General features: G+C 33.9%; 1 protein-coding gene across 2 annotated transcripts; it reads right to left on the bottom strand.

Annotated features, from left to right (window-relative positions):
• Positions 1–922: 922 nt before the first annotated feature.
• Positions 923–27,266, bottom strand: LOC110098194 (probable zinc metalloprotease EGY1, chloroplastic). Of its 2 annotated transcripts, XM_020824936.2 has the most exons (10): positions 26,697–27,266; positions 20,424–20,885; positions 20,192–20,332; positions 17,642–17,743; positions 16,198–16,409; positions 13,706–13,756; positions 13,564–13,633; positions 2,300–2,368; positions 1,367–1,417; positions 923–1,281 (listed from the first exon to the last, which is right to left on the bottom strand). In XM_020824936.2, exons 1-10 carry the CDS (start codon positions 27,033–27,035, stop codon positions 1,123–1,125), a joined length of 1,656 nt encoding a protein of 551 aa, XP_020680595.1. In that variant the 5' UTR covers positions 27,036–27,266; the 3' UTR covers positions 923–1,122. The 2 variants fall into 2 exon arrangements, with proteins under 2 accessions (XP_020680595.1, XP_028556601.1); XM_028700768.1 differs by lacking the exons at positions 923–1,281; positions 1,367–1,417; positions 2,300–2,368 and adding an exon at positions 7,780–8,112.
• Between the last annotated feature and the right edge of the window lie 229 nt (positions 27,267–27,495).

The following is a 27,495-nucleotide window of genomic DNA, read 5'->3' as shown; positions in this document are numbered from 1 at the left end:
ATCACTGATCTTCGAACAACAATGGAGTTTTCACATAAAAAGATACGGCTTCTAACGATTTTTATTATGTACGTGCTAAATTTTTATACAAAACTAATATATAAAATAACTAGTGTGATAGTTATATGAAAGTTGATGCTTAATTTTTTTCTAAAAAGAAAATATTTAATATACCCATAGTGAAAAGGTTGGAGTAGTTCCAGTAGAAGATAAGATTAGAGAGAGTCGCCTTAGATGGTTTGGTCACATAAAACGGCGGCCTTGCGATGACCCGGTTAGGAGAATAGAGGTATTAGATTTGACTTATGTTAAGAAAGATAGGAGTAGTTATGCATAAAATAAAATAGAAATCAGATTTGAATCAATACATAGTGATAAATAACATTATTATTATTATTATTATTATTTAACACTTAGAAAAATAAAATGATGATATACTTTTAAATCATATGAAATTATATGCTATTAACTATAAACTCATGTGGTATAAAATATATTTATTCATAAAATTATGACACCATGATTATTCAAAAACATAGCATATAAAGAACCCATAGCCCTAATTCTTAAATTCTTTTAGAACAAAACTAGAAAACAAATTCAAGTAGTGATCCAATTTGCAAAGCAATCCTCTAAGGCTTTATTTGAGATGATTTTCTTACTGCTTCTTAAAATAATTTTTTATAACATAAATTAAAAAAATACTTCAAAAAGCAATAAGAAAGCTGTCCCAAACGAAGCCTAAGAGAGCATTTTGAGAGGCCTGCATTTGCTTTTCAATTAGTAGAAATAATCACGGCGCTACGATTTTTGCAATCAAATATGTTAGACTGCGATAATTATAATAAAATTGACAAATTTTCAAAATAAAAAAATAATACACTCCCATCATACTCATAAAAATTTATTTTACATACAATAATTTTGCAAACAACTGCAACCATCAAAATGGATTTCTAATATGAACTCAAAATCTACAAAGAAAGACAATTACAATATACTTTGATCAATTAGGTCAACATTTATTGATGCATAATTGCATGAAAACTTATTTGTTCAATACAATCAAAATCAATACAAAATTGGGTTTCCATATAAAGCCAAAATTTCAGCAAAACTAAGTCAAAATGCAGTTGTAAGGCCTATACCTAACTCCTCAGCAAGCTCATCCCACACTGGAAGAAGAGTAAAAACAACAAGAGAAATAGTTGCTATTAAAGCTGTTTGCCTCAATTTTCCCACCCCTGTAACATCATTTAGGCATGGCTTCTCTGGAGTTCTCTGTGGAACAGATGAGTAAATAAGATTTTTAGACTTTTTTCATAAGCATTCAAGGATGATTACGCCATTGTTGGGGGCAAAATACCTGGCATATTAGCACATACAGGCCCCAGGGAAGTGATAATGGTCCACCAAGCTAAGAAAGATGAGAAAAATATTATATTCAAAGTAAATAATTAAAGGGTCCATAGGCTATTTAAGCGTGTCTAATTCAGTTTAAGACTTAGCATCTAATTTAGGCTTTGTTTGGGATAATTTTCTTTCTGTTTTTTAAATTAGATTTTAAGCAGAAAAGTTTCTGGAATGAGAAATTTTTATAGTAAACAGTTGTTTCAGAAAACAGTAAGAAAACCGTTCCAAACAAAGCATTAGTCTGTCAACTTCTGAAATCCTTGACCTTTTTAATCCTTTGTTATCATGGAAACAGGTGGAGAAATACCAATTCTTTAAGCTTTGGAGATGAGGTTTGGTAGCTCTCCCGCTATCATTCCCTGATTCTCTCGCCATTGTTTGCTAGTTTTCTAAATATAACAAATGATGGAGAATCTCTAGGGCATTTCTCAGCTTGAAAGGTCGAAATTGCCCGCAAACCGAGACTCCCAGGACCAGTTTTCATTAGTTTCAGACCAGTGAGATGACTCGGGGAAGAGGGAAAATAAGTTGAGACTTATACGCTCAAAGGATTGCGTTCTCCGCTAAGAAAAATATGTATGGACGCATTTAAAAAGTGTAAGGGGATCATTTTGCTTGTTCTAACCGTACAGAATTGAGATGCACAAAAAGAAAACTTCACCAATGAGGTCAAGATAAAAAGGGCATAAAAGTTTATAATGGAGTGGTTTTCTGTACATCCAGTTCAGGGCTCAAAGATTGTTGTAATCAAGGAGGGTCTTATGCTCTTATATACTCTTCAAGAGGAAAAGAGAAGTCAAATTTAAATGAAGTAGAAGGCTAACGGAACCTGAGTGACTAAATGCACAAGAAATCCAGCGAGTATATGAGAGATATAGAAGTATACCACTCCTAGTCCAAGCATCAGGTATGTTGCCAAGCCGAAAGCAAACAGCACATTCTTTCCAAAAGCTCCCTGGCACCAGCAAAGAGAAATAAGTACTAGGATGAGAGAATTACACCTAGATTCGTTTGCTTGTTAGTAGATAAAAAGAAAAAAAAATCATACTTTAGAGAATGATGATATTATTTTTACTCATTTTGTATGTGAAAAATGAAAATATTATATATGAGGATGTTTTGAGAAGGTTTGTAGATTTAAAATCAATATTAATTTATAATCGCATTTAATCAAAAAGATGAATTTAACTTTTTTTACAGGTGTTCAGATGTTAAAATAACTTGAAGCAACCAAATGAATACTTACGCACTTCAGTCTTCAAGTAATCTTATAACAGATTAAGGGGGACATTCTATGGAAAAAGTTTTAATATGTTTAACTCCCATATTATCACCATAAAGAATTTACACAGCATTCTTCTAAATTTTTTTCTTTTTCGAAGGAATTGAACGTTGGCTGATGAAGATCAAAAAGGTTTATAATTTTTTAATTCAACTAATATGAAGTGTCGCATGCTTTCATGTAAAAAAATCAATAACTTTTCCAAACAATCAATAATTATTAAAAATGGCGCAAATTTCCTATGAAACGCAGTGGGTAACTTGCAGTGAGTTGGTATTGAATCTAGTTGAATATGTATAATGAGTGGATGAAGAAGGCTGAGATCCAGGATCACCATCCCCTGCATATTCTCAGCGAAAGAACATGAAGACATGAAGAAGGAGATTCTAAGGTAGGAGATATCCTAGGTGTAAGAGATTCCACAAGGAAAGCATCACAATGCAATGCAATGCAATCGAAGGAGCTGGAGATGAGGGCAAGAGAGGATCCAAGCAAAAGGACATAGATGGGGTATCTACTGAGGGATGAACCGAACATAGAGAAGTGAAATAGGACGACATCAGACAAGACATGATGAAAATAAATTAACATGTCGTGAGAGGAAAGTAAAACCTGACAAAAGAAATGCCGAAAGAAAGTATGTAATTTGAGAGAGTCATGAGCAGTACAAGTATAAGCTAAAGTAAAGCAGGAACGGAATCAGGAAGCCAAAATGAGTATGGAGTGCAAACACACTGTGTGAGGGTGCCAAACGTGATTTAGGATTCTGCCACATGAGAGCATCAATGGAAATGTGGGTGGATACTAGAGCTCAAAGCTCGCTAGAAGTCCAGCGCAACATGAAATTCTTATACGTAAGGAGTCTTCAATATGACTAGAGGTCGAGGAAAGTTTTGTGGCGTGTTAGGGTAGGAATTAGGGTCTATGGGAATGGGAACCAGAGAGCTCATTTTTAGGTTTTGTGTGAGAGGTGATGCCCAATGGATATCAGGTAATTAGGGTTACTTCAGGGTTATAAAAGAGAACATAGATGGCGGCTAAGACTAAGAATAAGTCTTGGCAGAATGTAAAGAATAGAAAAGGAGTAAAGCAGTAAAGGAACATAGAAAGGTAACAAGACCTTACTAAAATTCTTGAGGTTCAAGCCACCAAGTTATAATACCCAAAATTTTCAAATAAAAATACAATTTTTTTTTAATTAAATTATACAAAAAAATCTTAACTTTCTCAAAAGTTATCAATAAATATGGCATTGTGTTCTAGTAGTTGATTGGAGGAATTCTATATATAGAATTATAGGTTAATTTGAGAAAGATAGAAAGATGGGAAATTAAATCCCTTTCATAAGTAATGAAATGATTTTACAGTTCAAATATGTTTTTTTTACTGCAGCTAAGGGTAGATAGTGGGACAGATGGCTTACATACATGTTTGGATGGAAGGGCAATAGGGTAAAGATCCTACCTCAAGCCCTTTAATTCAAATTTTGCCTAAACCGAGCCATGCTAAGGAGGGAGTCATTGATTTTATGGTGGAGCGGATGAGGGGAGACCAAATCGAAACCTACAGCTGGTTGTAGCCACTGCGGAAACTGCAGCTGGTTGTGGAGTTGGCCAAATGACGCAAGTTGCTCGGGTGGTGGGCTCGATTGAGTGCAGGTGTTGGGTTGGTCGGTTAAAATGGGGAGTGAAGAAGCTGTTTGGTAAGGGTGGATTTTGGAAGATGGGAAAGTAGGTAGAAGAAATCAAAGAAGTAGGGAGAAGAAATTAAGTAGGAAGAGGAAATCAAGGAAGGAAGAGAAGACAAAGTAAAAAGAGATACAAAAACTTAGTGGGAAAGTTAGTTGGTGCTTGAAGGTAAGAATTTTCTTTAATGACTCTAGGTATTTGTAGGATTTGTGTATGTAATGATTCTAGTTAACATTGCTAAGTAGATGATTAGGACGATCGAAGTGTAACATGAATGGGTATCTATAGACATGTATGCAATGTAAAAAATTGGAAGGTACATTGTTTGGGAATTTAATTAAATGTATGAGTCTAATGATAGATGTGAGGATTTTCAATTAATAATTCGAGTTGATGAAGGTACCTTACACATGCACGCGGGTTCGAGGTGTCCAAATTGGTGAGTCTGCATGCCGAGGAGGTAAGATACGCATTTTTAGTATAAATTAATTGTTTTATTATATGATGCTTCTATGTACAATTCTTTCATTTATTATACAATGAGTCGTAACATAGGATTCATACACTACTGATACACTTGATCGCCATATTAAATTGTCTGCATATGCATGTTTCTATATATAAACAAGTGTCACACAACTTGGAAGGGAAAACACAATGATCAGAAAAGCCTGAGAATTTATTATGTTAGGTGGTAGGTGAAGGGGTCAATGCGACCTTAATGGGTAGTGTGACCTAGTAGAGGTAGTGCAACCTCAGTATAATATGAAGCTCACAGACTATGATATGAAGCCTACAGGTAATAGAGGTTGTGCGATCTCAGGAGCTTACGGAAGCCTACGGATGATAAAGACTGTGCAACCTTAGGAGCCTACGGGTTATGATATGAAGCCAACGAGCGATAGAGGCAGTGTAACCTCAGATGCCAATGGGATGTAAATCTAGACCTAATCATGTGGACATGATGATTCCATACTATGCATATTTCCTTTTAAATGAGCACATATAATTCTTACTTCCATTTGTTGATACACATGTAAATATTGTGTTTCATATACTTAGAATACTGCATTAGAATTGAATATCTTTTTGAACATCATAGCTCATCAAATTTTTATTTTGATTATTACAGGAAAGGGCAAGGATAAATATATGGAAGCTAATTAAACTCAAATTAATTTAAAATCTATGTTTATTTGTATTATGAGATGAGTCCTAAGCAGAGATATGTGAACTACTTTTATGAAAATTGAGTGATTAATTGCTGTGTAATTATAACATATGATTTTCCTCAATTGCACCCTACGTTGTTTGATAGGGGGCAGTGTAAGATGTGACACAAGCTAATACTAACTTGCAACCATACATGAGTGAACTTCAACTATTTATTCTATCTTAGAGAGTTCATTGCATATGCATACATAGACCAAAAGAAAATAAAATTTCACATTAAGTCAAGAGGGTAAAATTTCAAAGTAAGTCAAGAGGGGATTAACTATGCTAAAAAATATGAAAAAGAGTAATTATATTTTGATTGCCTTGATTCTCCTAGAATGGTCGACCAAGCATAAAAAGAAAAAGAGCGCCCTTGTTTTCCATCACATGTTGGTCGTTTATGAGGAAAGGGGGCCAATCATGTCTGTTTTAGACGGTGGAATGGCATTGAAAATAGGTACAAGTTGAGAGTCCATTGAAGGGGCTAACCATATAAATCAAGGTTCAACGATTTGAAATTTGTGAATGCAAATAATGATAATAATCAACAATCTTGATGTAGTGCACTAGTCTATGATCTAGTCATAGGCTTGTGTGCATAATTGATGTTGCATCACTAAGCTTTATGCAATACAAAAACATGAATTACCTGAAATCAAGTAGTTGCATTTATACCACACTCAAAAGAATAGCACATCCAACTTGAACTCACAAGATCGAAAATTATAAATGAAACTTTATTCAAGCAAAAGTTGTGTATCATATACCTCAAACCACCATTTATAGACTACTCAAACTAAATTAGCAAATTAGGTTAACACAAAATCAATCTTATTTTAAGTTTAAATTAATTCTAGTTTATCTTTAAACTCTTCAAAACTGCCAATTAGTTAATTTAAAATCTCTAAATCAATTGAATAATGTTGCATGCCAAAAACCCTTAGGGCTCCCCAATCAAAAAAATTATTTTCCACTTCAAAATAAAGTAACAGTCATATCAAATAGTAATGCATATTCAATCGAACTCCATTTCTAACACAAAAAAAGAATATGTTGTGTATATTCTTTTTCATCTCTATTTTCCACCATACTCTTATATTTATTAATTTTTTGAATTAGACCCACTTATAATTTTTTTTAACAAAAATAAATATTACTCGATAAATTAATTTGAAATATAAATACACTTACACAAATAAATATTTATTAAATAAAATAAAAATTACATTATAACATAAATAGAAATTAAAAAATACATATATATTTATAAATCAGAATCAGTATATTACTCCCACAAATGATCAATCGATACATTTTAAAGTGCGATGTAAGCATCTTTATACTTGATTTGTCTATGGCAAGCAATGAATTCTTGAAATAAGGTATTATAATCTACCATCATTTCGATCTCTAGAGGTGACGCTTTTCTCGCAACTTCAACTGGTGCATTAAGATCGCTTTCATCCTCGATTATTATGCTATGCAAAATTAAGCATGTAATCATTATGTCATGTAGCACATTTTTTCTCCAAAAATGTGTCGATCCTGCTACAATTGCGAAACATGATTGAATAGCTCCAAAGGCATGTTTTATGTCTTTTCTACATGTTTTTTGTTTTATTGCAAAATATAGTTTCTTCGAACCACATTGCTCTTAAATTGTTTACGTAATGATGGATTATTTTGGATATATATCAGTCAAATAATAATTCATATTTTATTATTTTCCTTTAATGACATAATGAGCAGAAGGAACATTACCTTAAGCGATATTGGAGAATAGCTGGGAAGACTCCAACACATCTAGCATACCAAAATAAGCATGTCATATCCTAAGATCATAATTTGATACTGCTTCAAGAATAATACTAGGTGTTCCGCTATGACCCATATATTGCCTGACTCACCCATATGATAATATTTTCACTTATAATACATGCAATCTAAACTGTCCAACATTCATAGAAAATCACATTGTCAACTAATGTGGAGAAGCCTAACAATATCATTAATTGTTAGTGTTCTTAAATATTGCTCATAAAATATTTTCACTAATGCTCGACAAAATCTATTCACATTTTCAATTGTTATTGACTCGCATATTTTAACATACTCGTCTGTGGTATCTACAGGTAGTTCATATGCTAATGTATGAAACATGAATATTACTTTATGAAGATGTGACAATCCAAGTCTACCGGTGTGATCCATTCATTGCTGGAAATAGTTGTCATAAGCTGTAACTGCATCCACCATACAAATAAACAACGATTGAAACATTCAATATCTCCATCAAAACATAACGTCATTGTACAATGGGGTCTCTAAGAAATCATTGAGCAGTCGATGATCCGTGCTCTTCCGATCACGATTGATGAAAGCATGCCTTGAAATTGAGCCGCCTATAAATACTTGATTGTTTTGTTGATTGGGAATGTATTGGATCATCAACTTATTATTTGTGTGCTTCCTCTTCTTCAAGACTATTTATCATTTGAATATCGTCTTTTTCATCTGAGGAGGAAGAAGGGGAAGACAAATATCCAAAATTAATATTCATTTTATGAGAAAAAAAAATTTAGATAAGAAGTATTTATTCAAATGTGATAGAAATCTAAGTGCAATATATGATCATGATAATATTATAATATTTATAACTAAAAATTTATTATGGGTTGAGAAACGTGAGAATCTTATAAGAGAGATGTCATTGATTTATCAAATTCGTTCAAAATGGATTGAGAAATATAAGAATCTTAAAAGAGAAAGATCATTGATTTGTCAAATTCATTCAAATCGAGTTGACAAGTGTGAGAATCTTATAAGAGAGATATCATTGTTTTATTAAATCCGATCAAAACGGGTAGAGAATCATGATAATCTTGTCAATAAAATTATTATAAATAATATCATCCATGGGTTATATTTTCACCCATGAATTGAGAATATTCTTATCTTCATCAACTATACATTTATCATTATTAACTCATTGAAAAGAATGTTTATATGATATTTTGCATATTCTCAAGAGAAAAATAAGCTCTTATGCCAAATTTATATGAAGATTTCTCAAAACCCGATCACGGGTATATATTAATCATCTGATCATTTTTAGACACGGGTGAAAGAAGTCAACAATAATTCTAGAAATCAAAGTTGGGATATGCGTTCAAATATATTTGTTCAATCTTGTATTCATACTATTGAGAAAATAAAAATGAAGATGGATGCATGCATCTGACAAATTGAAAATAGACATTCCAGTTGTGCATCAAATGAAGATATTGTGACTATTAATCTTTTATTTAAAATTGTTATCTCCATCAATAATTTAATCGATTATAATTATTTATCTTGATTTGCAACTAGATCAAATCAAAATGTTACTTGGGAAGATGAAAAACTCAAATCAGGTTAAAAGTTTGACCATGTGTGAAATATTATTAAAAATTTTTAAAAAATTTTAAGATAGCGCCTCGAATAATGTTAGATAATCATCTCGAATGTCAAGTTTCAGGTATGCATCATCATAGTCAAAAAATCTCACCCTTCAATCTGTTAGATAACCATCTTCAATATTGTCTGCATTCTCTCCAAATTTAAATGATGATAGATATAATGTTGGTGGCTCTCTATCTGAATGATTTATTGAGATGAAAAACCAAATTAAAAAGAAAAATTGATGACCAATGTCAGCCTTCATCAATACTCTGGAAGATGAAAATAAATAACTTATTGAAAAAAAAGTGCACAGAGAATACAACTTTGAACTCTTAAATAAGAATTATGCATTGAAAGAATTCAAGGAAAAAAATAAAGTCTTATTGCAGGACTTGAGTTCTACACAGGATCTCAACATTCGTGTATTTGTCCAAGCTAAGCAATCATGAATTTTACAAAAGAGGTTTGAACATAAATAAGATTAACAACCACTTCCTGCATCTAACTCATGTGAACAATATTTTAATGATCGTAGAGAATCCGAGATTGATCTTTCAAATTATTAGATTATCAGTATTATTATTTTTAGTTTCATTTATCATTAAGTATATGAATTTTATTTTAATTTATATATTTGGGCAAACAACCGTTACGGCAACTCCAACCGAACATAATTTGTCCGTTTGCAGCTCCTACAAGCATCCACCGAAAAACAAATGCAAACATATTTTGTGTTTTATCTCGGCTGTCAACAGTGCGATGCCAATATTAGGGTCACACTATTCAAAAACCCAATTTATATATATGTTTTTAAATTATAAATTATCCTAAAATTATTAAATTTTAACATTTTGAGCCTAAATATATTAATTTAACTTATGTTATTAATTTTCTAATTTTTATGTGATTAAATTAAAATAGGTTTTTTATTTTAAATAATTTAAAATACAAAAGTATATTTAAAATATAACATTAATATATAACTTAAGGTAAAATCTAAATATAAATTTAAAGGATATCGAATAATAAAAAATACATAATATTTAAACAATATAATAACAAAATGATAAATGAAAATAAAAATATATAACAAGCAATGTCAACAAAAATATATAATGATAAATGAAACTAAAAATAACTAATATTAATAATCTAATAATTTGGAAAATCGATCTCAGATCCTCTAAGATCATTGAAATATTGTCTAAATGAGTTAGATGTAGGAGGTAGTTGTTGATTTTGTTATTATTCAAACATCTTTTATAAAATTTGTGCCTTACGCGAGCGTTGGATATTGTATAGAACTCAAGTTTTGCAACAAGACTTTGTTTTCTTACTTGAGTTCTTTTAAGACATAATTCTTACTTTGGAGCTCCTAGTGATATTATCTCTGCACACTTGTCTTTTTTAATTACTCAATTAGTTGTTTATTTCTATCTTTCAAAGTGTTGAAGAAGACTGATATTTGATTATCAATTTTTTTTTTTAAATTTGACTTTCCTCACCTCAATTGGTCGTTCAGATGGAGAGACATCAACATTGTATTCATCGTCATCTAAATTTAGAGAATGCAGACAATCAACGAGATGGTTTTCTAGCATATTCAAGGGTGGATTTCTGACTCTAAAAATGCATACTCGAAACTCCACCATCGAGATGCCTATCTAGCACTAGAGTTAATATATTAAAATTCTTCAAAATTCTTATTAATATTCCACGCATGATCAAACTTTTAACCTGATTTTAACTTTTCACCTTGCATAAACAAAACATTGGCTTGATATATTTGTAAATTGATATAAATAATTATAATTAATTAAATAGTCATATAGAGAAAAAAATTAAGAAAAAATATTAATACTCATAATATCTTCATTTGAAGTACCACTGGGATGCCTATATCAATTTTTCAGATACAAGCATGCATCTTTCTTGCCGTTTTTGCAACAATTCAAATACGAGACTAAACAGATCTCTTCGAATGCATCTCCAATTCTGATCTCTATAATTATTATAGGCTCTATTCACATATGTCAAAAAATGATCAAATGACTGATATATACACGCGATCGAGTCTTCAGAAATCTCATATAAATTCGACATAAGAGTTTATCTCACTATTGAGAATATGCAGAAGATCGGATATACATTCTTTTCAATGAGTTAATGATGAAAGATGTGTAGTTGATAAGATAAAAAGATGCTCGATTCAGGGATAGAAACATAACACATTAATGACATTATTTATAACAAGTTTATTAATAAGATTATTATGCTTCTGGACCTATTTTGAAAGGATTTAACAAAGCAACGACATCTCTCTTATAAGATTTGCATGCTCCTCAACTTGACCTAAATAAATTTAACAAATTAATGATCTTTCTCTTATAAAATTCTTATGCTTCTCTATCTATTTGGAACGGTTTTGATAAATCAATAAGTTCTCTCCTATAAGATTCTCACACTTCTTAACCCGTGATAAATTTTTTATTATAAGTATTGTAATGTTGTTATGACCATAGCTTGCAGTTAGATTAATATTACATGTGAATAAATACTTCTTATATAATTTTTTTATCTCACAAAATGAATATAAATTTTAAAAATTTATCATTTTTATCTTTCTCCTCATATGAAGAAGACAATATCCAAATTATAAAGTCTTGAAGAAGAGGAATCAATGATATGTCGTGTTATTACAAATAATAATAAGATGATCCAATACATTCTCAATCAACAAAATAACCAAGTGTTTTTAGACGGCTCAGTAACAAGGCATGATTTCATCAATAGTGATCAGAAGAGTGCAAATTGTTGATTGTTCAATGATTACTTTTCAGACAACCCATTATACAATGATATCATATTTCAACAGAAATATGGAATGTCTCGATCGTTGTTCGTTCGCATAGTGGATGCAGTTAAAGCTCATGCTAGCTTCTTCCACCAATGAATAAATAGTGCTGATATACTTGAATTGTCACCCATTCAGAAGTAATAGTCATGTTTAAGATGTTGACATATAGAAATACCAACAAATGCCACATACGAGTATGCTAAAATAGGCGAGTCAACGACAATTAAAAGCGTGAAGATATTTTATCAAGCAATCATAAAGATATTTTTAGAGCAATATTTAATATCACTAACAATTAATAATGTTGCTATGCTTCTTCACATTGGTCGACAACATGATTTTCTAGAAATTTTGGATAGTTTAAATTGTATGCATTTGAAGTGAAAAAATTGTCATGTCGGGTGGGTCAAGCAATATATGGGTTATAATGGAACACCTAATATTATTCTTGAAGCTGCAATAGATTATAATTTTTGAACATTGCATGTTTATTTCGATATGTCAGGTACTAATAATTATATTAATATGTTAGAGTCATCCCACCTATTCTCCAATCTCACTTAAGCTATTGCTCATCCAGCTCATTATACATACAAGGAAAAAATATGATATGGGTTATTATTCGACTGCTAATATATATCCAAAATGATCCACCATTATGAAACTATTCAAGAAACATGTGGTTTGAAAAAATCATATTTTACGATTATACAAGAAGCATACAAAAAAGACGTAGAACATGCCTTTGGAGCTCTCTGATCACATTTTGCAACTGTGGCAGAACTAGTACATTTTTGGAGAAAATACGGGCTACATTACATAATAATTACCTGCATAATTTTGCATAACATGATAATAGAGGATAAACATGATCTCATTATATTAGTTGAAGTTGCGAGAGAAGCGACACCTCTAGAGGTTGAAATGGTGATGGATGATAATATCCGATTTCAAGAATTCATCATTCGCTATAAACAAAATCAGGGATAAAGTTGCTAACATCGCATTTTGTAACACATTGATTGGTCATTTGTAGCAGCAATATATTAATTATGATGTCTAGTTGCATTTGCATATTTATTTTCCATTCTATTTATGGGTTGTAATATAATTTTTATTTTATTTAATAAATATTTAATTTTTAAGTGCGTATTTATATTCGTATGTTAGATCACCCAAAAAATATCACACCAAACACTAGCGCTTGAATTTCATAAAGGTATAAAGCTTGCAAGTCACAACAGATGTCCCCAAGTTATGCTTCCACCTCTTTGTTGTTTTTAAATAATTTTATTCGACCACATGTACAATATGTCAAATACCACCATATCAATTGACCTCTACATTAGTGGGCAAGTGTAAGAACAAGTTGGTTGAAACACATATGTCCAATCTTTGACTAGCATTTACTAATAATCATACTTAACCGAACAATTGCACTATCCCTGATAACAAACACAATTTCGGTGCAATCTCAATCTTAATAGAGAATGAGTTTTTTAACGGAAGCTATATAAAATCTCCCCTTAAATGCATTTGACAAAAATAAGAAAGGTAATGAAACGAAATAATTGATTTTTATCTAAGAAATACTCGGCTAATATGCTATTATGGTTTAGGATTATAGTGCTACTGCTCTTAGTCGGTGAAAAAAAGGTAAGGGGTACCTGTACTGCCCTTCCACCATCAAGACACCCTACAGGAAGCATATTGAAGGCAGTAGTGGTTAAGCCACACCTGCAATGAACGCACATGGACCAATTAAATAGATATTCAAATGCACAACAAAATTTTTGAAATGATACGTACCAGCCACCTATTACAAGAGGGTGGATCGAAACAGTGGCAGCATGCATGGCTCTGCACATATTAATAAAGTAAGAACCTGTCTGCTCATCGAAATGTGATCATGAAAACGGTCAAGCAGAAGAAAATTAAGGGTTTTTTCTCAAGCATGGAATATTAACTCGTAGAAAATCAAATGCTGGAATCGTTAAAATAAATGAAAATATTGATATCTTCTGAAACAGCTGAAACCACGGTAGCATACAATGTTCGCTAATTTACTTGAAGGCAATCTGATTCAGGTGGTCTCAGCGAAGCTAAATCCTTCCCTATGTAATTAAATGTCGGATCAGAGAATAAACATTTAAATATATCTAAAACTTGACTACGGGTGATATTGGGTTGAGTTCGAGTGAACCAATGTCAACTCAAAATTGAACAATTCAATTCAACTCTAATTAAGGTTTCATTTGGGACGGATTTTTTATTACTTATTAAAACAACTTTCTAGTTTAAAAATTAATTTTTTTTTTACTAAAAAGCTTCTTTAAGAAGCAGTAAAAAAACCATCCCAAACGAAATCTAAGTCTGAGAAAAATTCAATTCCAGATGAAGTTGAAAGTGATTTATTAATTTTATTAAATAATTTTTTTAATTACAAATCATTCACGTAGATATATATTTTTGTTTGCTATGTAACTATAAATATGCATATTTGTTTGCAAAAATTAAGCACATACATGCACATGTCCAAGGGCACAACCCTAAGCTCGAGTTTCTAATCAAATAACAGATAGTAAATGCCTAGCAAAGCTCAAAGCAGAAGTATGAGGGGTGTCAAGATCATTAGAGATATCTGTTCTATGGTCCATAAGCTACAAAATCAACTTTTAACAAAGTTGATACTGGGTGCACTGAGAGCAAAGGCGCCTAAAAGAGATTAACCACTCTTTATGCAGATTTGTGGACAGTTTTGCTGTGCAATATATGTGTGGATAGCAATTATGCATAAAGGGTGTCAAAGAATCCCATCACTCTAGATCATGATGAGGATTGATATATGTAGTCTAACCCACTTCCATAGTACATAAGCTGTTTTAGGATCTAAATCCTTGACTTTCAAATAGCAATGCGGCAATCTAATCATTGAGACCCACTCTCCGATAAAAAAAATGAGAAAAAATAGCACTAACATAAAGCGAACATTAGCTTGTGAAATGCAGTAAAGAAATATAAAATGTAAGATGGACAAAATTATAATATGCTTTGTAGCAAAAACAGTATGCAAGAAGTGAAATTATAACATAAAAGGAGAGAAGTAACTAGTAATACCATTCCAGGCTGGGTTCAAGTTCGAAGATAGCATCTCTTGTTTTGACTGAACATAACTAGATTTTAAACCGAGTAGGATAAGGATTGAATTTAAATTCAAGGCAAGCACCATTCAAACCAATCATTGTGAAATGGGCAAAATTCTATGGCTTACATCTTAAAAAGAGGGGGGGGGGGGGATAACTGTAATTTCCTAGACATTTTTCAAAATTAATTTTCATGCTATAACCACCTCATAAAAAGGGTTAAACCAACTTAATCCAACCATAATATAGCATAAGAAAGTTGCGAAAGCTCTATTGGGTTCATGTGGGTAGGATTTGAGATAGCATTGGAGATGGGGAAGAGTGGTCGAGCCTGATTCAAAGGTTTTGGGTGCTGATTAATTGTTGTGGAGAAGGATGTTTCTTAAAATTACTCCCAAATTGGTTTTGAAGGATAACCTTGCAATCACGAAACTTCCACCCAAGCTCATATATGCAACAGAATCAACAATATTGCCTGTTTATGTATTAATATACATTTATTTGCTTGCTTTAATAACAGTTGAAAATAAAAAATTAAAACATAAAATCATGTGAAAGACTGCCCTCTTTTTCCTAGTCCTTTCACCCTACATTTTTATTTCTACTTTATCACCCCTTAAATTACAACTAATTCAAGTCATTCGAATAACTCCGCCGTGCAATTTCCTTAAATGATTAATCTTTTAAAGGAGAAAGGAAAACGTTGATAGCAAATCAACAAGAAATTATTCTGTGCGGACGCCGAACGCAGTTTTATATCCGGAGACCAACCATAATGAGTCACATCAGCAATACCGAGCTGAGGTACCGACATGGCTCATTCTGGTTGGTCTGCGGACGGCATTCGGCGTCCGCATAGAATAATTTCTCCAAATCAGCACCGCTTAATTGATATGAGATTTGATTCCCAACACTTGGCAGGAACGAGAACAGAAAACCTGTCCTGCCACCATTACCATGCTAGACAATATTGATACAACGTTCAGTTTGATTAGGTTAGTTTGGAAGTTCTAGAGGCTGGTTTGGTAGAAATATGGGTCTACTAGCCACAATAGCAGATGTGAGAATAAGGAGAACCCCTCTATTATATGCAATAAAAGAAAAGGAAAAACAAATTAAATAAATAAGAAAGGAAAGAATATAGAAGAAAAATCATACGTGTGGCCAAGAGTTGCTCGACTAATTAGTCCAAGGAGAAGCGATCCCTGGAAAAGCATGCTAGGAACTTCAACCAAATCACCTGCAGCAGCTGGATTTGATGAAAGCAATAAGCCGACACAAAACATTGAAAAGGAGAGTGCAGCACCAGCTAATGGTCCAGCCATGGAAATGTCAACCTTTGTCCTCCGATCAGGAAGAATAGATTTAAACTATGAAAGGAATTATAAACAATGAGAAATAAAGCTCCAGTCTGAGAAAGTAATATGAAAATACTTAACACACTTCTCGAATTGTAGCAAATGATAACATATTGAAATGTACATGTAATAATCAAGTCATAAGGAATTACAGAAAAATAAATAAGCCTTGCATGGCTAGTTCTCTGCTCAAAACCCTTACACAAAATTCAATGAAGGCCTGAGTAACATGGTATATTCTCAATGAAAGTACTTTATAAAGTAGAAAAATCCTATCAATCATGTCCTACTAGAAGAAGACTTCAAGCGAAAAAATCATCCTTAGATAAAGCAATAATGGGCAATAGATATTCTTTCTCATGAGGCTCCCGCATGCATGCTTTCCATTGGTCAAATATAAAGCCAAAGTAAGGTTAATTTAATATTGATTCGTAAGAAAAATTTATACTTCAAGAATTGCTTCACTATGCTGTAGTAGAGTTATTAACATGTTCGTTGAAACATCAAGTAAAAAATGTAAATCAAATAGGTGAACCTTTGCATTACTGCTCTTTATAAAGTGAGACCGACCCAGTAAGGTAGATATAACTTGATTACACGCACAAAGTAAATACGTTTCACTAATATAATATTTTCTAGTCCATGCTCTATATGAGAAACCACCCCATTGAACTATTTGAAAATAGTTTAGAGGATAATTAAGAATATAAATTAGCAATAATGGCTAGGGCCTGGTAGAATCACTTCATCAGGCACAAACCCTACTTGGTTCAACAACCAAGCCTGGATTCTCGGTCCATCCAGGATACAGTGCCAAAATAACAGCCCAGATAACTTGCTTAAGCAAGAATGTATTTTGAGATGGAACTTTCAAAATCAACTAGATAGAATTCACAATGGCACATCCATCAACTATATCAAGATTATGAAACAGAGCTTTTAAAGTCAACAAGATGCAATCCGCAATGACACATTCATCCAATAGCTCAAGGAAGCTGCACTTAACATACAAATGTAACATGAAGGCTTCATTTGGGGCGGCTTTTTCACTGTTTCTTATAGCGCTTTCTAGTATAAAAATTTTAATTTTTGTACAATAAAGCCGTTTTAAGAAGCAATAAAAAAGCCGTCCAAACGAAGCCGAAGTTTCACATAAGTCAGCACTCAAATTTGTATTTCACACTTTTAATGCTGATATTTCCAGCAATCCTCATTTCATTTACATAGGAAGTACGGATGATTACCTGGGTGATTGCACCAAAGCTACCTAGTGTAATATTTGGAATGAAGAAAGGAATGCCCAACTTCACTTTTTTAGAAAATGCTACCGCAAAATGACCAATCTCCTGTAGGAAGAAATGATGCATCAACCTAGCAGAATAACTAAGTTGTAAGAGAATAAGAAGCAACATTGAAAATTACCATGGAATGATAAAAGTCATCATGAATTCATAGGGAAAAATAATATATACCTAGAAAATCACTTCATGGCAATTATTTTGTGAGAATTTCAGGATTAGAATGCAGTACTGCAATAATGTGTATGCTATAATCAAGAATAAAAAGAAATGATTGCATGGTCACCAATGCCTTGATCAAGTGGTTTTGCCTTTCAACCCAAAAGGGAGGTCAGAGTTCTGATTCAACCATAAAAAAAAGAAGAAATAAATGCATAAGCTTCATATTGTATGCACTGATTAAATTCCAAACGTCATCTCATCTAAGTTTCATTAATACTTAACAAGGATAAGTTAAAATTTTACCTTCACAAATTCTTGATGGTTTAAATAAGTATTTGAGCTGCTGAAAGTGTTTTAAATTTATGCAGCATAATTCTCCTATATATTTCATCATTGAATTCCCATTTTTAACATGCTCATAAAATGAAGGCATTTAGAATAAAAATGCATACATGACAATTCAAAGACAGCTTGTAATATGACTAGAAAATGTGTCCTACTTGTCAGAAATATCTACTTCGCCGAGAATAATTTTAACTTTGGCCCAAATATTTATTTTTGGTGAGTTACTTGTCAGAAATATTAGGATCTATTGTTCAGAGTGATGGTGAAATAGATGGGGATATTATCAGCATAATTCAAGTTGAATGGTTGAAGTGGAGGAATGCATCGGGCTTGTCGTGTGATAGAAAATTACCCCACAAACTTAAGGGAAAATTCTATAAGATGGTAGTGAGGCCTGCAATGCTTTATGGTGCTGAATTCTGCCCATTAAAAGAGAAGCATAATATTAAGTTAAGTGTGGTAGAGATGAGGATGCTCAGGTGGATTAGTGGCTTTACCCTTAGAGATAGGATACGAAATGAGCATATACATGAAAAGGTTGGAGTAGCTCCAGTAGAAGATAAGATTAGAGAGAGTCGCCTTAGATGGTTTGGTCACATAAAACGGCGGCCTTCCAATGACCTGGTTAGGAGAGTAGAGGTATTAGATTTGACTTATGTTAAGAAAGGTAGAGGCAGACCTAAAAAGACTTGGTTAGAAAATATCAAGAATGACCTTTCTTTATTAGATTTAAACGAGAATTTGACCTTTAAGAGGACACAATGGAGAAAAAGGATTCATGTAGCCGACCCCACGTAGTGGGATAAAGGCTTGATGTTGTTGTACTAAAAAGTCCCCCAGTTTACCATCCATGGACATGGGTCCATAAGTTTCATTTTTCACTTTAGGTCATGGAGGTTTGTTATTATACCATATGGAACCCTAGCATTGCAATTCTTGTCAGTATAAAGTGAAAAGATTAAAACACTTGTCTACATACCCTTGTTCTAGCACCATCACATTTTACAGTATATCGCAGGGTTCCATCACTACTTTATTCATCTTTCATATCTCATCCTCTAATATTGCATACAATCCGAAAATTTGGAGGTGAGCCACCCACCCCCATTTTCCATTTCTCTCAAACTCCCAACCGCCCCCTTTCCCACACACACATGGATACCTTTTATACTCTGTAAAGGGGAGTGGTGGAGACAACCACCTCTTATTCATTCTTCTTTAACCACCCATCATTAGGGAAAGGGATGGCTACATATCGCTCCCTCCCTTCACCCACCTCAGACCAAAGTTGGTGTGGAAAATAGGCATCAATAGCCACCACCATCCCTTCTATCTCGCTTTCTCTTTTAATCCTTATTAAGCTCTCCACCTCATTCTCTCCCCATGGGATGCCATACTTTCTCTCTCCTTTAATCCTCAACCACCCACAATCCCTCTCTGCTGCTTGCTTCCTTGTAGTGTAAAGCTAGATGTGGTTGTCATGTGAGGTATCATATAAAGGAATAATACTTTAAAAGTAATCAAATTAGGACAAATTAGATGAAATGTAGCTAACCTTAGCTAAGATTAAACCGTAAACATAGAACTTTCGAAAAAAAAAAATCAACAGACTAAAGAAGATATTCTTTGAATTTTGAAAATGGAGTCAATGAACTAAGAAGTATACATTTGTGTAGCATACAAGGGTCTTCAAGTACTAAATCACTCAAATTATAACATATCCGCATGTATGCATAATATATATGAGATTTTCTACTCATTTTAAAAAGAGCGATTTCTTCATCTTTTTCTCAATGCAAAATGATAATGGAGTAACATACCCTTTTTCAACATAAAAGTAATTTGAGAAGCTTCCACTTACATTTTGCATAAAAAGGATTACATAAAAAATCAAAAGTGAATCATGATTGAATATTATCTCAAATCAAGCTAAAAAAAAAAATCAAAGATATCAAAGTGCTTAGCAAACTCTAATGCAAAGAATGTTACATGTATTAGCTGAACAGCTAAGACAGTGTATGCCAGAGGTAAAGCTGTTTCCACATAGGGGAATAAAAGTTGCATATCAGGTGGTTCTATAGCATCTGGATCTGTGAAGTACTTCACCACTACTGGAGGAAGGCTGCTAATCTGCAAGTACATTTTATCATGTATACATATTATAGATAATCCATGCATAATACCAAACATGAATAACATACTACAAAAAAAAAACATATACCTGAGATGCAATTCCAAGCTCTACGCAAGAACCAATTGTAAGGACAAATAGGAGGAGAGCAATAACATATTGCCATAGAGACGTTGGTCCTGGTTCAGAAACTTCTTTTCGCAGCAATCCAAAACTTACACGTGGTCCGCCCCTTGGGTCGGGTCCTTCTGAATTGGGTTCCTCCACCATAAATAGATTATATTTGCCTCCTACGACTTCATGGAGCTTATGTTGAAGTTTAGCAAAAACATGTTCCCTATTTCCCCGCAGATTCCCAAGAAAAAGAATTCCTTCATTAAGATCACCAAATGGCTCCTCCTTCGTCACCCAAAAAGTTGAATAGCCAAAAAGATTTTCCTTTATTAGCTTCACGTCAGATGGATCTACCTTTTCAGGCCCAAGGAGTTCCATCAATTTGAATGAATCAACCTGAAAGCTATTGTAAACCGGTCCTTCTAAAGAGATAGGTGGCTGCAAACAGAAACAAGAAAACATAAACGAACAATATTATAATGTTGATTTAGTACAAGAAGACAAGAATGATTGTAATGTAAAGGCCAAAAACAATCCATGAAATACTAAAGTAATTAGGTTGGTGAACCACATAAAGTAAATTATTGTGCCACAGTTGATACTATACTCACAATTGATGGTTGGATTCTTTAGAAAGAAGATGAAGTGAAGGAAATAAAATACACTAGCCGTATAATTCTTGCAGTCCAAACACATTTCATGGACTGGATAGTGGATATGAAAACACGAGTTGCCAACTTATATGGACTCATAATTAGCTAAAGAAAGACATCAGTCAGCCTTGGGTGGGTTTATCAGCTAGAAGGTCAAATAGAATTTAATATGGCAAGACCAAGAAAGTATATTTAAGAATGGATTCTCTTTAATCTTTAACTCTAGACCATAAGAGCGCAAAAAACAAAATAAATGAAATGGCTCATAAGATGTTCCTTTGTGGCATAGTGATGAATGCTTTATACATCAAAAAAGTTGTAGTTGAAGATGTTGATCCAAAACTATTATCATGTGAAATTAACTTTCTTCATGACATTAGAGGTAAATTAGAATACGTACCCTTGGTGTAGTTTAGGGTTACCAATAAGTCTTATGCTTAATAGAGACAACCCTATGACGTCAATCACAGAGACATTTTGTTCCCTATACATGTAATTAGGCCACAATAAAGCCCTATCAAGCAAAAACTTGTTAGGCTCCCCAACCCTTAATATCTTAGGAAACCTTTCCTCGAATACCATAACTTAATTGGAGCAAATTGATGAGGATTCCAAAGCTTAAATTTAGGAGTCTAGAAATCCTTGATGAGGATTCCTAAGCCAAAATTTAGGAGTCTTGAAGGTCAAAGCTTAGCTGGAGCTAAAACCAAGAAGATATTAACAACATCAAAGAAATTGAATTAAATCCTTTTCATTGCACAAAATCATTCAATTATTATTTAAACAAGTATGATTGAATTTAATCGAAAAAAAAATGAAAGACTTGTCAGAAAGAAAAAAAAAAAATTTCCATCTCATCCTAAGGTTTCAAACTATTCAGCCTTACCTAAATCATCACGGATAGATCCAAGCCTTTATGGACAAAGCGTTTAGATGAATCTCAAATTGATTGAGCTAGCCCAATTAAGGGTGTAGTCAATCCTCCTTTCATGGTCAAGTCATTGTAGAGTGATAGAGCAAGTAGTAAACAATAGAGAGGATTTTGCCACAGTCGCTACCTGATAGAGGTGACGAAGAGTGTTAGTAGTCATCATAGAGAAACTTGAGCGATGGCCCCACCTAGAGAGGCATAAGAGACACCAATGGTCAACTTTGGACACAATGATTGATTACTAGATCTTAGAATTACAAAAATAATTGGGCCCCCAAAGAGATATTAGCCTCTCAAACATCATAGGCGAGTGCCAATGATATATGACAATCGTGCACACGAAAGGCATGTAACCATCTCTTGGACAAGGGAAAATCCTTGAGGCATAAGAAAGACAAACCTAATACCTCCCACATTTTTTGAAGCAATAACACTCATGTGGAAACTTCCTCCATTTAGCAAAATATCTCAAATTATTATCAACCTATGATGCACAGACACAGACACAGCGACACGGATACGATACGACAAGGACACAGGAAACGTCAGCTATTGAAGATATAGGACACGGACACGGGTTGGACACGGTATTATAGTTTTTATATTTAAAAAATAGTTTATAAAAATTAAATAAGTATAATTTTAAAAATAATTTAAAAATAATTAGTCATTTAACTAGAATTTGTGCTTAAAATGATTAGTATTAGGATGTTGGGAGCTAGGCGTCGATGCCATTTATCAGTCACCGAGAGAGGAGATGAAAATACCTTCACTGCAAAAAAGAAATGAAAATGAGAATTGATATATCCTCAAAAAAATTATCTTGATTGGGCACGAATCTTGAGGCAAAATCGAGCCGGAAACTTCAAAAATTAATTCCGAGATCACCTGAACTTCGATTTTAGCGAACTTACAGTCAAACTGAGCGTCTCGAAAATACGAACTCAACGACAACAAATTCGACTCAATCCAAGCCCAAATGAGTCCAAATCAAGCACCTGAAGCGTTATTGGAAAGTTCAAACCATAATTCGAGTTACCAAACAGTTTCCAAATATTACGTTCTTATAGTCGAATCGAGCGGCTCGACGAGACGAATCCAACGAGCCCAAGATCGCTGAATTCCGACATCATTAAGACCTTCAAATGTCTGACGAACGGTGCACGATCAAAGGATTCAATATCGGCCGTCCATTAGACCACTCTCTATTTACCCCTGATCTCACACCTATTTACAATCTATGCCACTCCAGAATATCTATAAATAGACCCTTCATTTCTCATTAGAGAAGACCCAAACTAGAAGCAAGAAGAAGAGGAGAAGAAGAAGAGGAGAAAGATAGGAGGGAATAACTCCTCCTCGACCACCGCCGGAGTTCTGCCCGACGCCGAAGTGACGCCAGAGTTCTACCTGACGCCAGAGTTCTGCCCGACGCCGGAGTTCTGCTCGACGCCAAAGTAACACCGAAATTCTGCCCGACACCCAAACGATGCCAGAATTCTGCCCGACTTCTGAACGACGCTGGAACTCTGCTCGACATTGTAACTTGATTTCAATCCAGAAGTGATTCATGGTAATCTGATCGTCCTAACTTTTACGAACGAGTTAGCTTCTTGTATTTCAAGTAAAAACTTTTGGAAATCTTTCAACTGGGCGTGGCCCCGTGGTTTTTCCCCTTTCAGGGTTTTCCACGTAAAAATCCCGGTGTTGATATTTCTCCTCTATTTGTGTGCTAGATATTCGTACAACACAGAGACGGAAGTTTTTTAATTCTATCGGCGCGTATATTCTAATCCGCAACAAGAATATTCGATGATTGGGTATTATGTGCGAACGTTGATTTGGTGTTGTGGATAGGAAATAAGAAATTTAGTTTAAATCCTGCCAAATACAATAAATTATATTTAAAAAATTTTATTAAATATTTAAGATACGCGTGTCGGACACATGTGTCCAATTTGTATTTAATATTTTTTAATTGGACACGTTTTCGGTGTGTCTGACACTTGTCGGAGGAGTGTCGGGCGAGTGTCATGTCGGATACAGTGTTGGACACTGCACGCCTCTTTCAGGAGAAGTGTCGGTGCATCATAGTTATCAACAATAATAGAGGAGATTAGGTGCTATTTAGTGGGCACTAGAGCTGGCCTGGAAACAACTGTCTAACCACCAAAATAGGGTCCCTCATCATGGGTAGGTCTTATTTAGGGTTTACCAAGGCTTAAAGACAACCAATTCAAATCAAGCTATACCAAGGTAAACCATTCGAGTCAGCCCAATCTAGCAAAAACTTACCAAAATAACTGCAGACCCAACATGATTTCCACATTTCACAACTTTCTTAATCTCTTCTTATTCAATTAAAACAAAAGTATTATTAGGATTTTTCAATATGTCTATTAATGTAGAGTTTTGACTTAGACGGTAAGTTGTCTGGTTTGATTTTTTTTTTTTGTCTCAGTTCTTCATAATACCAAAGCAGGCATAAATTCAGTGAGCAAATAGCCAAGTTGTAAAGATCAGTAGCATCTACAGACAAACATAAATAAAAATATAGATTCAAATCTTAATTGTAGCCAACATGACAACATTCATTCATATCTTACAGAAATATTCACATCAAGAAACTCATCATTTTGTGCTCCTAATGCATCTCCATACAACCATCATAAATATGAGAGAAATATTCAACTTTGTCTTTCAACACTTAATGATAAAATGGCTTAATACTTTGTGTATCAAAGTTCTAATAATAGGGAATATACATTCTTGTATCATATTTTGTCCTTTATAATTCATTTACTTTTATAATCATATAACATAAGGCATAGCTTAACAAGCTCTATAAGAAATGTATAATTAAGCTTATTGATGTAGCCGGTCGTATAGCTAATTGTAAATTTAAGCTACAAAAAAATAAGTAACCTTCACATTCCAATAATTCATTGATTCAAGAGAATGTAACTAAAATTTCTACAATCTTTTGAAACCTTTCAAAACATTCTAGAAGCTTCCACAAGTTTCAAGAAGACGTGCAAAAGCTTCCGGAGGATAAAATGAATATTATTCATTTTGTTCATAAATTATAGCATGCAAGACCATGAAGGAGGAGCTGCCCACAAAAGTATGAATCAAAATAGCACAAGCTTCTAAAAAAATAGAGCTGAATTATGGAGTAAAGCTTGAATTGTTCAATAAATCTTATCTTCCAATACATGGCTATTTGCATGGAGGAGATTTCCAAGGCATTTGAATACTTTTATTGCTTTTAGTAGTTCTTTATTTTCACAATTTAGTTCATAATTGTTAGGTAGCTCTGAATTTTAAATTTGAAATGTAACTTTGAATTTCTTTCTTGCAATTTCAATTTAAAGGATCGTGCAATCATGATATGAAGGTAAAATTTTTTTTATCATATCTATAGCTATAGAATAAAAACGGAAAAGCCAAAAGACCATCCAAACCAAATCCCACTTAACAATTAAATTGTGCACATTTACCTCTCTTCTAAAACATAAAGGATCTAAAGAGGCTTTGAGAAGTGCATATGCAAGGAACAGGGGAACAAATTGTATGGCACCAGAGGAGGGAAGAAAACTTGGTTTTGGAGGCGAACAGTGTGTGATTCATCCTTTTTTCATCATATTGGATACATTATAACCTTTTCAAAATAGCAATTCAATTAATCCGCTTTGTTTGTATGGCTAAATCGCATAACAATCATCACAAGGCTGACCACTCGCATTGAACAAATTCCTATCTTGCACTAAAAAGCTTGATGGCACCTTTTGTTTTGAAATAGCGGGAGAGTTGGTGGCCCATTGGTCTTTCAAAAAAAAATCTCCACAGTCCCGCACTAAACTGCTCAATAGGACCCAAATAAAGACATCTTGAATTGCTATCTGGTGAATTATTCATGTGGTGATTCTTTGGATTGACATTCAATTAACCTTGGGTGCTGTGATTGGAAGAAACCCCCAATCACAAATATATGACGCCTTAGCTCAAGTACATTCAATTGATCCAATTCATCTAAAACTACTGGACACCACGCTAAGCTCCTCAAACTGGATCATCTATTGCAATTTTTCTTTAAGGTTCCTTGGTGTTTATTAATTCCTACATCCGGTGTTACAAAAAGCATAAAGTGTGTAAAACACCAAAGCCTGACTAACATGGCCAATGCATTTTACAGAACCGTACCAGATGGTAATTTTATTAATAACGAACAAGATTATTGATACGTGCAGAGTTATCTCAAATGCGTAATTCAAGATTTTGACCCACTAAAAAAAGAGAGGACTGAACCAGATTCTTAAAGGCAAATGAAGAAAAAAGAAGACAGCTTTGATTGCAAACGAAAATTCAGCTTCCTTTTCAAGGCCACTATCAAACTTAGTAAAAAAGAGAGTTTCTAAAAAGGAAATTCAATTCACAAAAACCACAAGGACTTGTTCGGATTGAAGGAAAGTAAAATAACTGAAATGAAATTCAAACCATTTGTTAATTCATTATAAATTTACAGCCGCTGATTTGAATTTTTCAACTTTTTTCATCACCTTTTCACTTAAATTCCCAATACTCAAACACAGACAAAAAGATTACGAAAATGCCTGGTGAGAAAACGAACACTGGGCGAAAAAGAAAATAAGGAACAGAGCCAACCCTCGGAGAAACAGATGCACGTGTCCTCTCGGACCGTACATCATCATCACTACCACCACCCCTGTGCTCCACTTCTTCACCAGAGCTACTCGAGGGCCCCGACCTCCTATCTTCCTCTCCTTCACCATCGCTTAGCGAAAAGCACCGAACTTTATCAAACCACCGCCTCCTCCTAACCCTCCACATTTCCAGCGACCTCTTCTCGCACTGCACGCAAAGCTTCCTCCACTTCTTCTCCTTCACAACCCACCTCCTCTCCCCCCTAAATCGTCCACCACCCTGCAGAAGGCGGAACCCGAAGCTCAAATTGATGAAGTTAGAGCTCGGCAGAGTCCCCATCGACTTTCTTCACAGTATTCGTAGAACACGAACAATGGAGACGGCGGCTAAAGATGCATTAGGGCACAGATTTGAGATATCGGGATCGGGAATTTGTGCCGGAGGCGGTAACTTCGCGGGCGCCTCGCTAGGATCATATACGCTTGCTTTCCTGCTGTCTCCTTAGCTCCTCCACTTCGGTCCAGAGAGTAGGACCAAATGCCTGCCACGCGGCGAGTTGTTCGTGATCAGTTTAGGATAGTTCATTCCACCGATTAATATATTTGGAGGAAATTTTATTATATCGAGTACGCAGAGGAAGGTTCGATTTTAGGCAAAAAAGTATCTGTACCGAGTTTTTCGCGCAGGCACTTTTTTGCCTAAAATCGAACCTTCCTCTGCGTACGTTCACTGGATAAAATAAAAGTTCTTGGAGGAGAGAGAGAGGACAACTTGGGATTCAATCAATCAGTTCTAAAAT

This window comes from Dendrobium catenatum, unplaced genomic scaffold, assembly GCF_001605985.2.
Source record: "Dendrobium catenatum unplaced genomic scaffold, ASM160598v2 fragScaff_scaffold_1592, whole genome shotgun sequence".
In the NCBI taxonomy this organism is placed as follows: domain Eukaryota; kingdom Viridiplantae; phylum Streptophyta; class Magnoliopsida; order Asparagales; family Orchidaceae; genus Dendrobium; species Dendrobium catenatum.
Note: the sequence above shows the minus strand (reverse complement) of the source record. Positions and strands in the feature narration are given on the sequence as shown.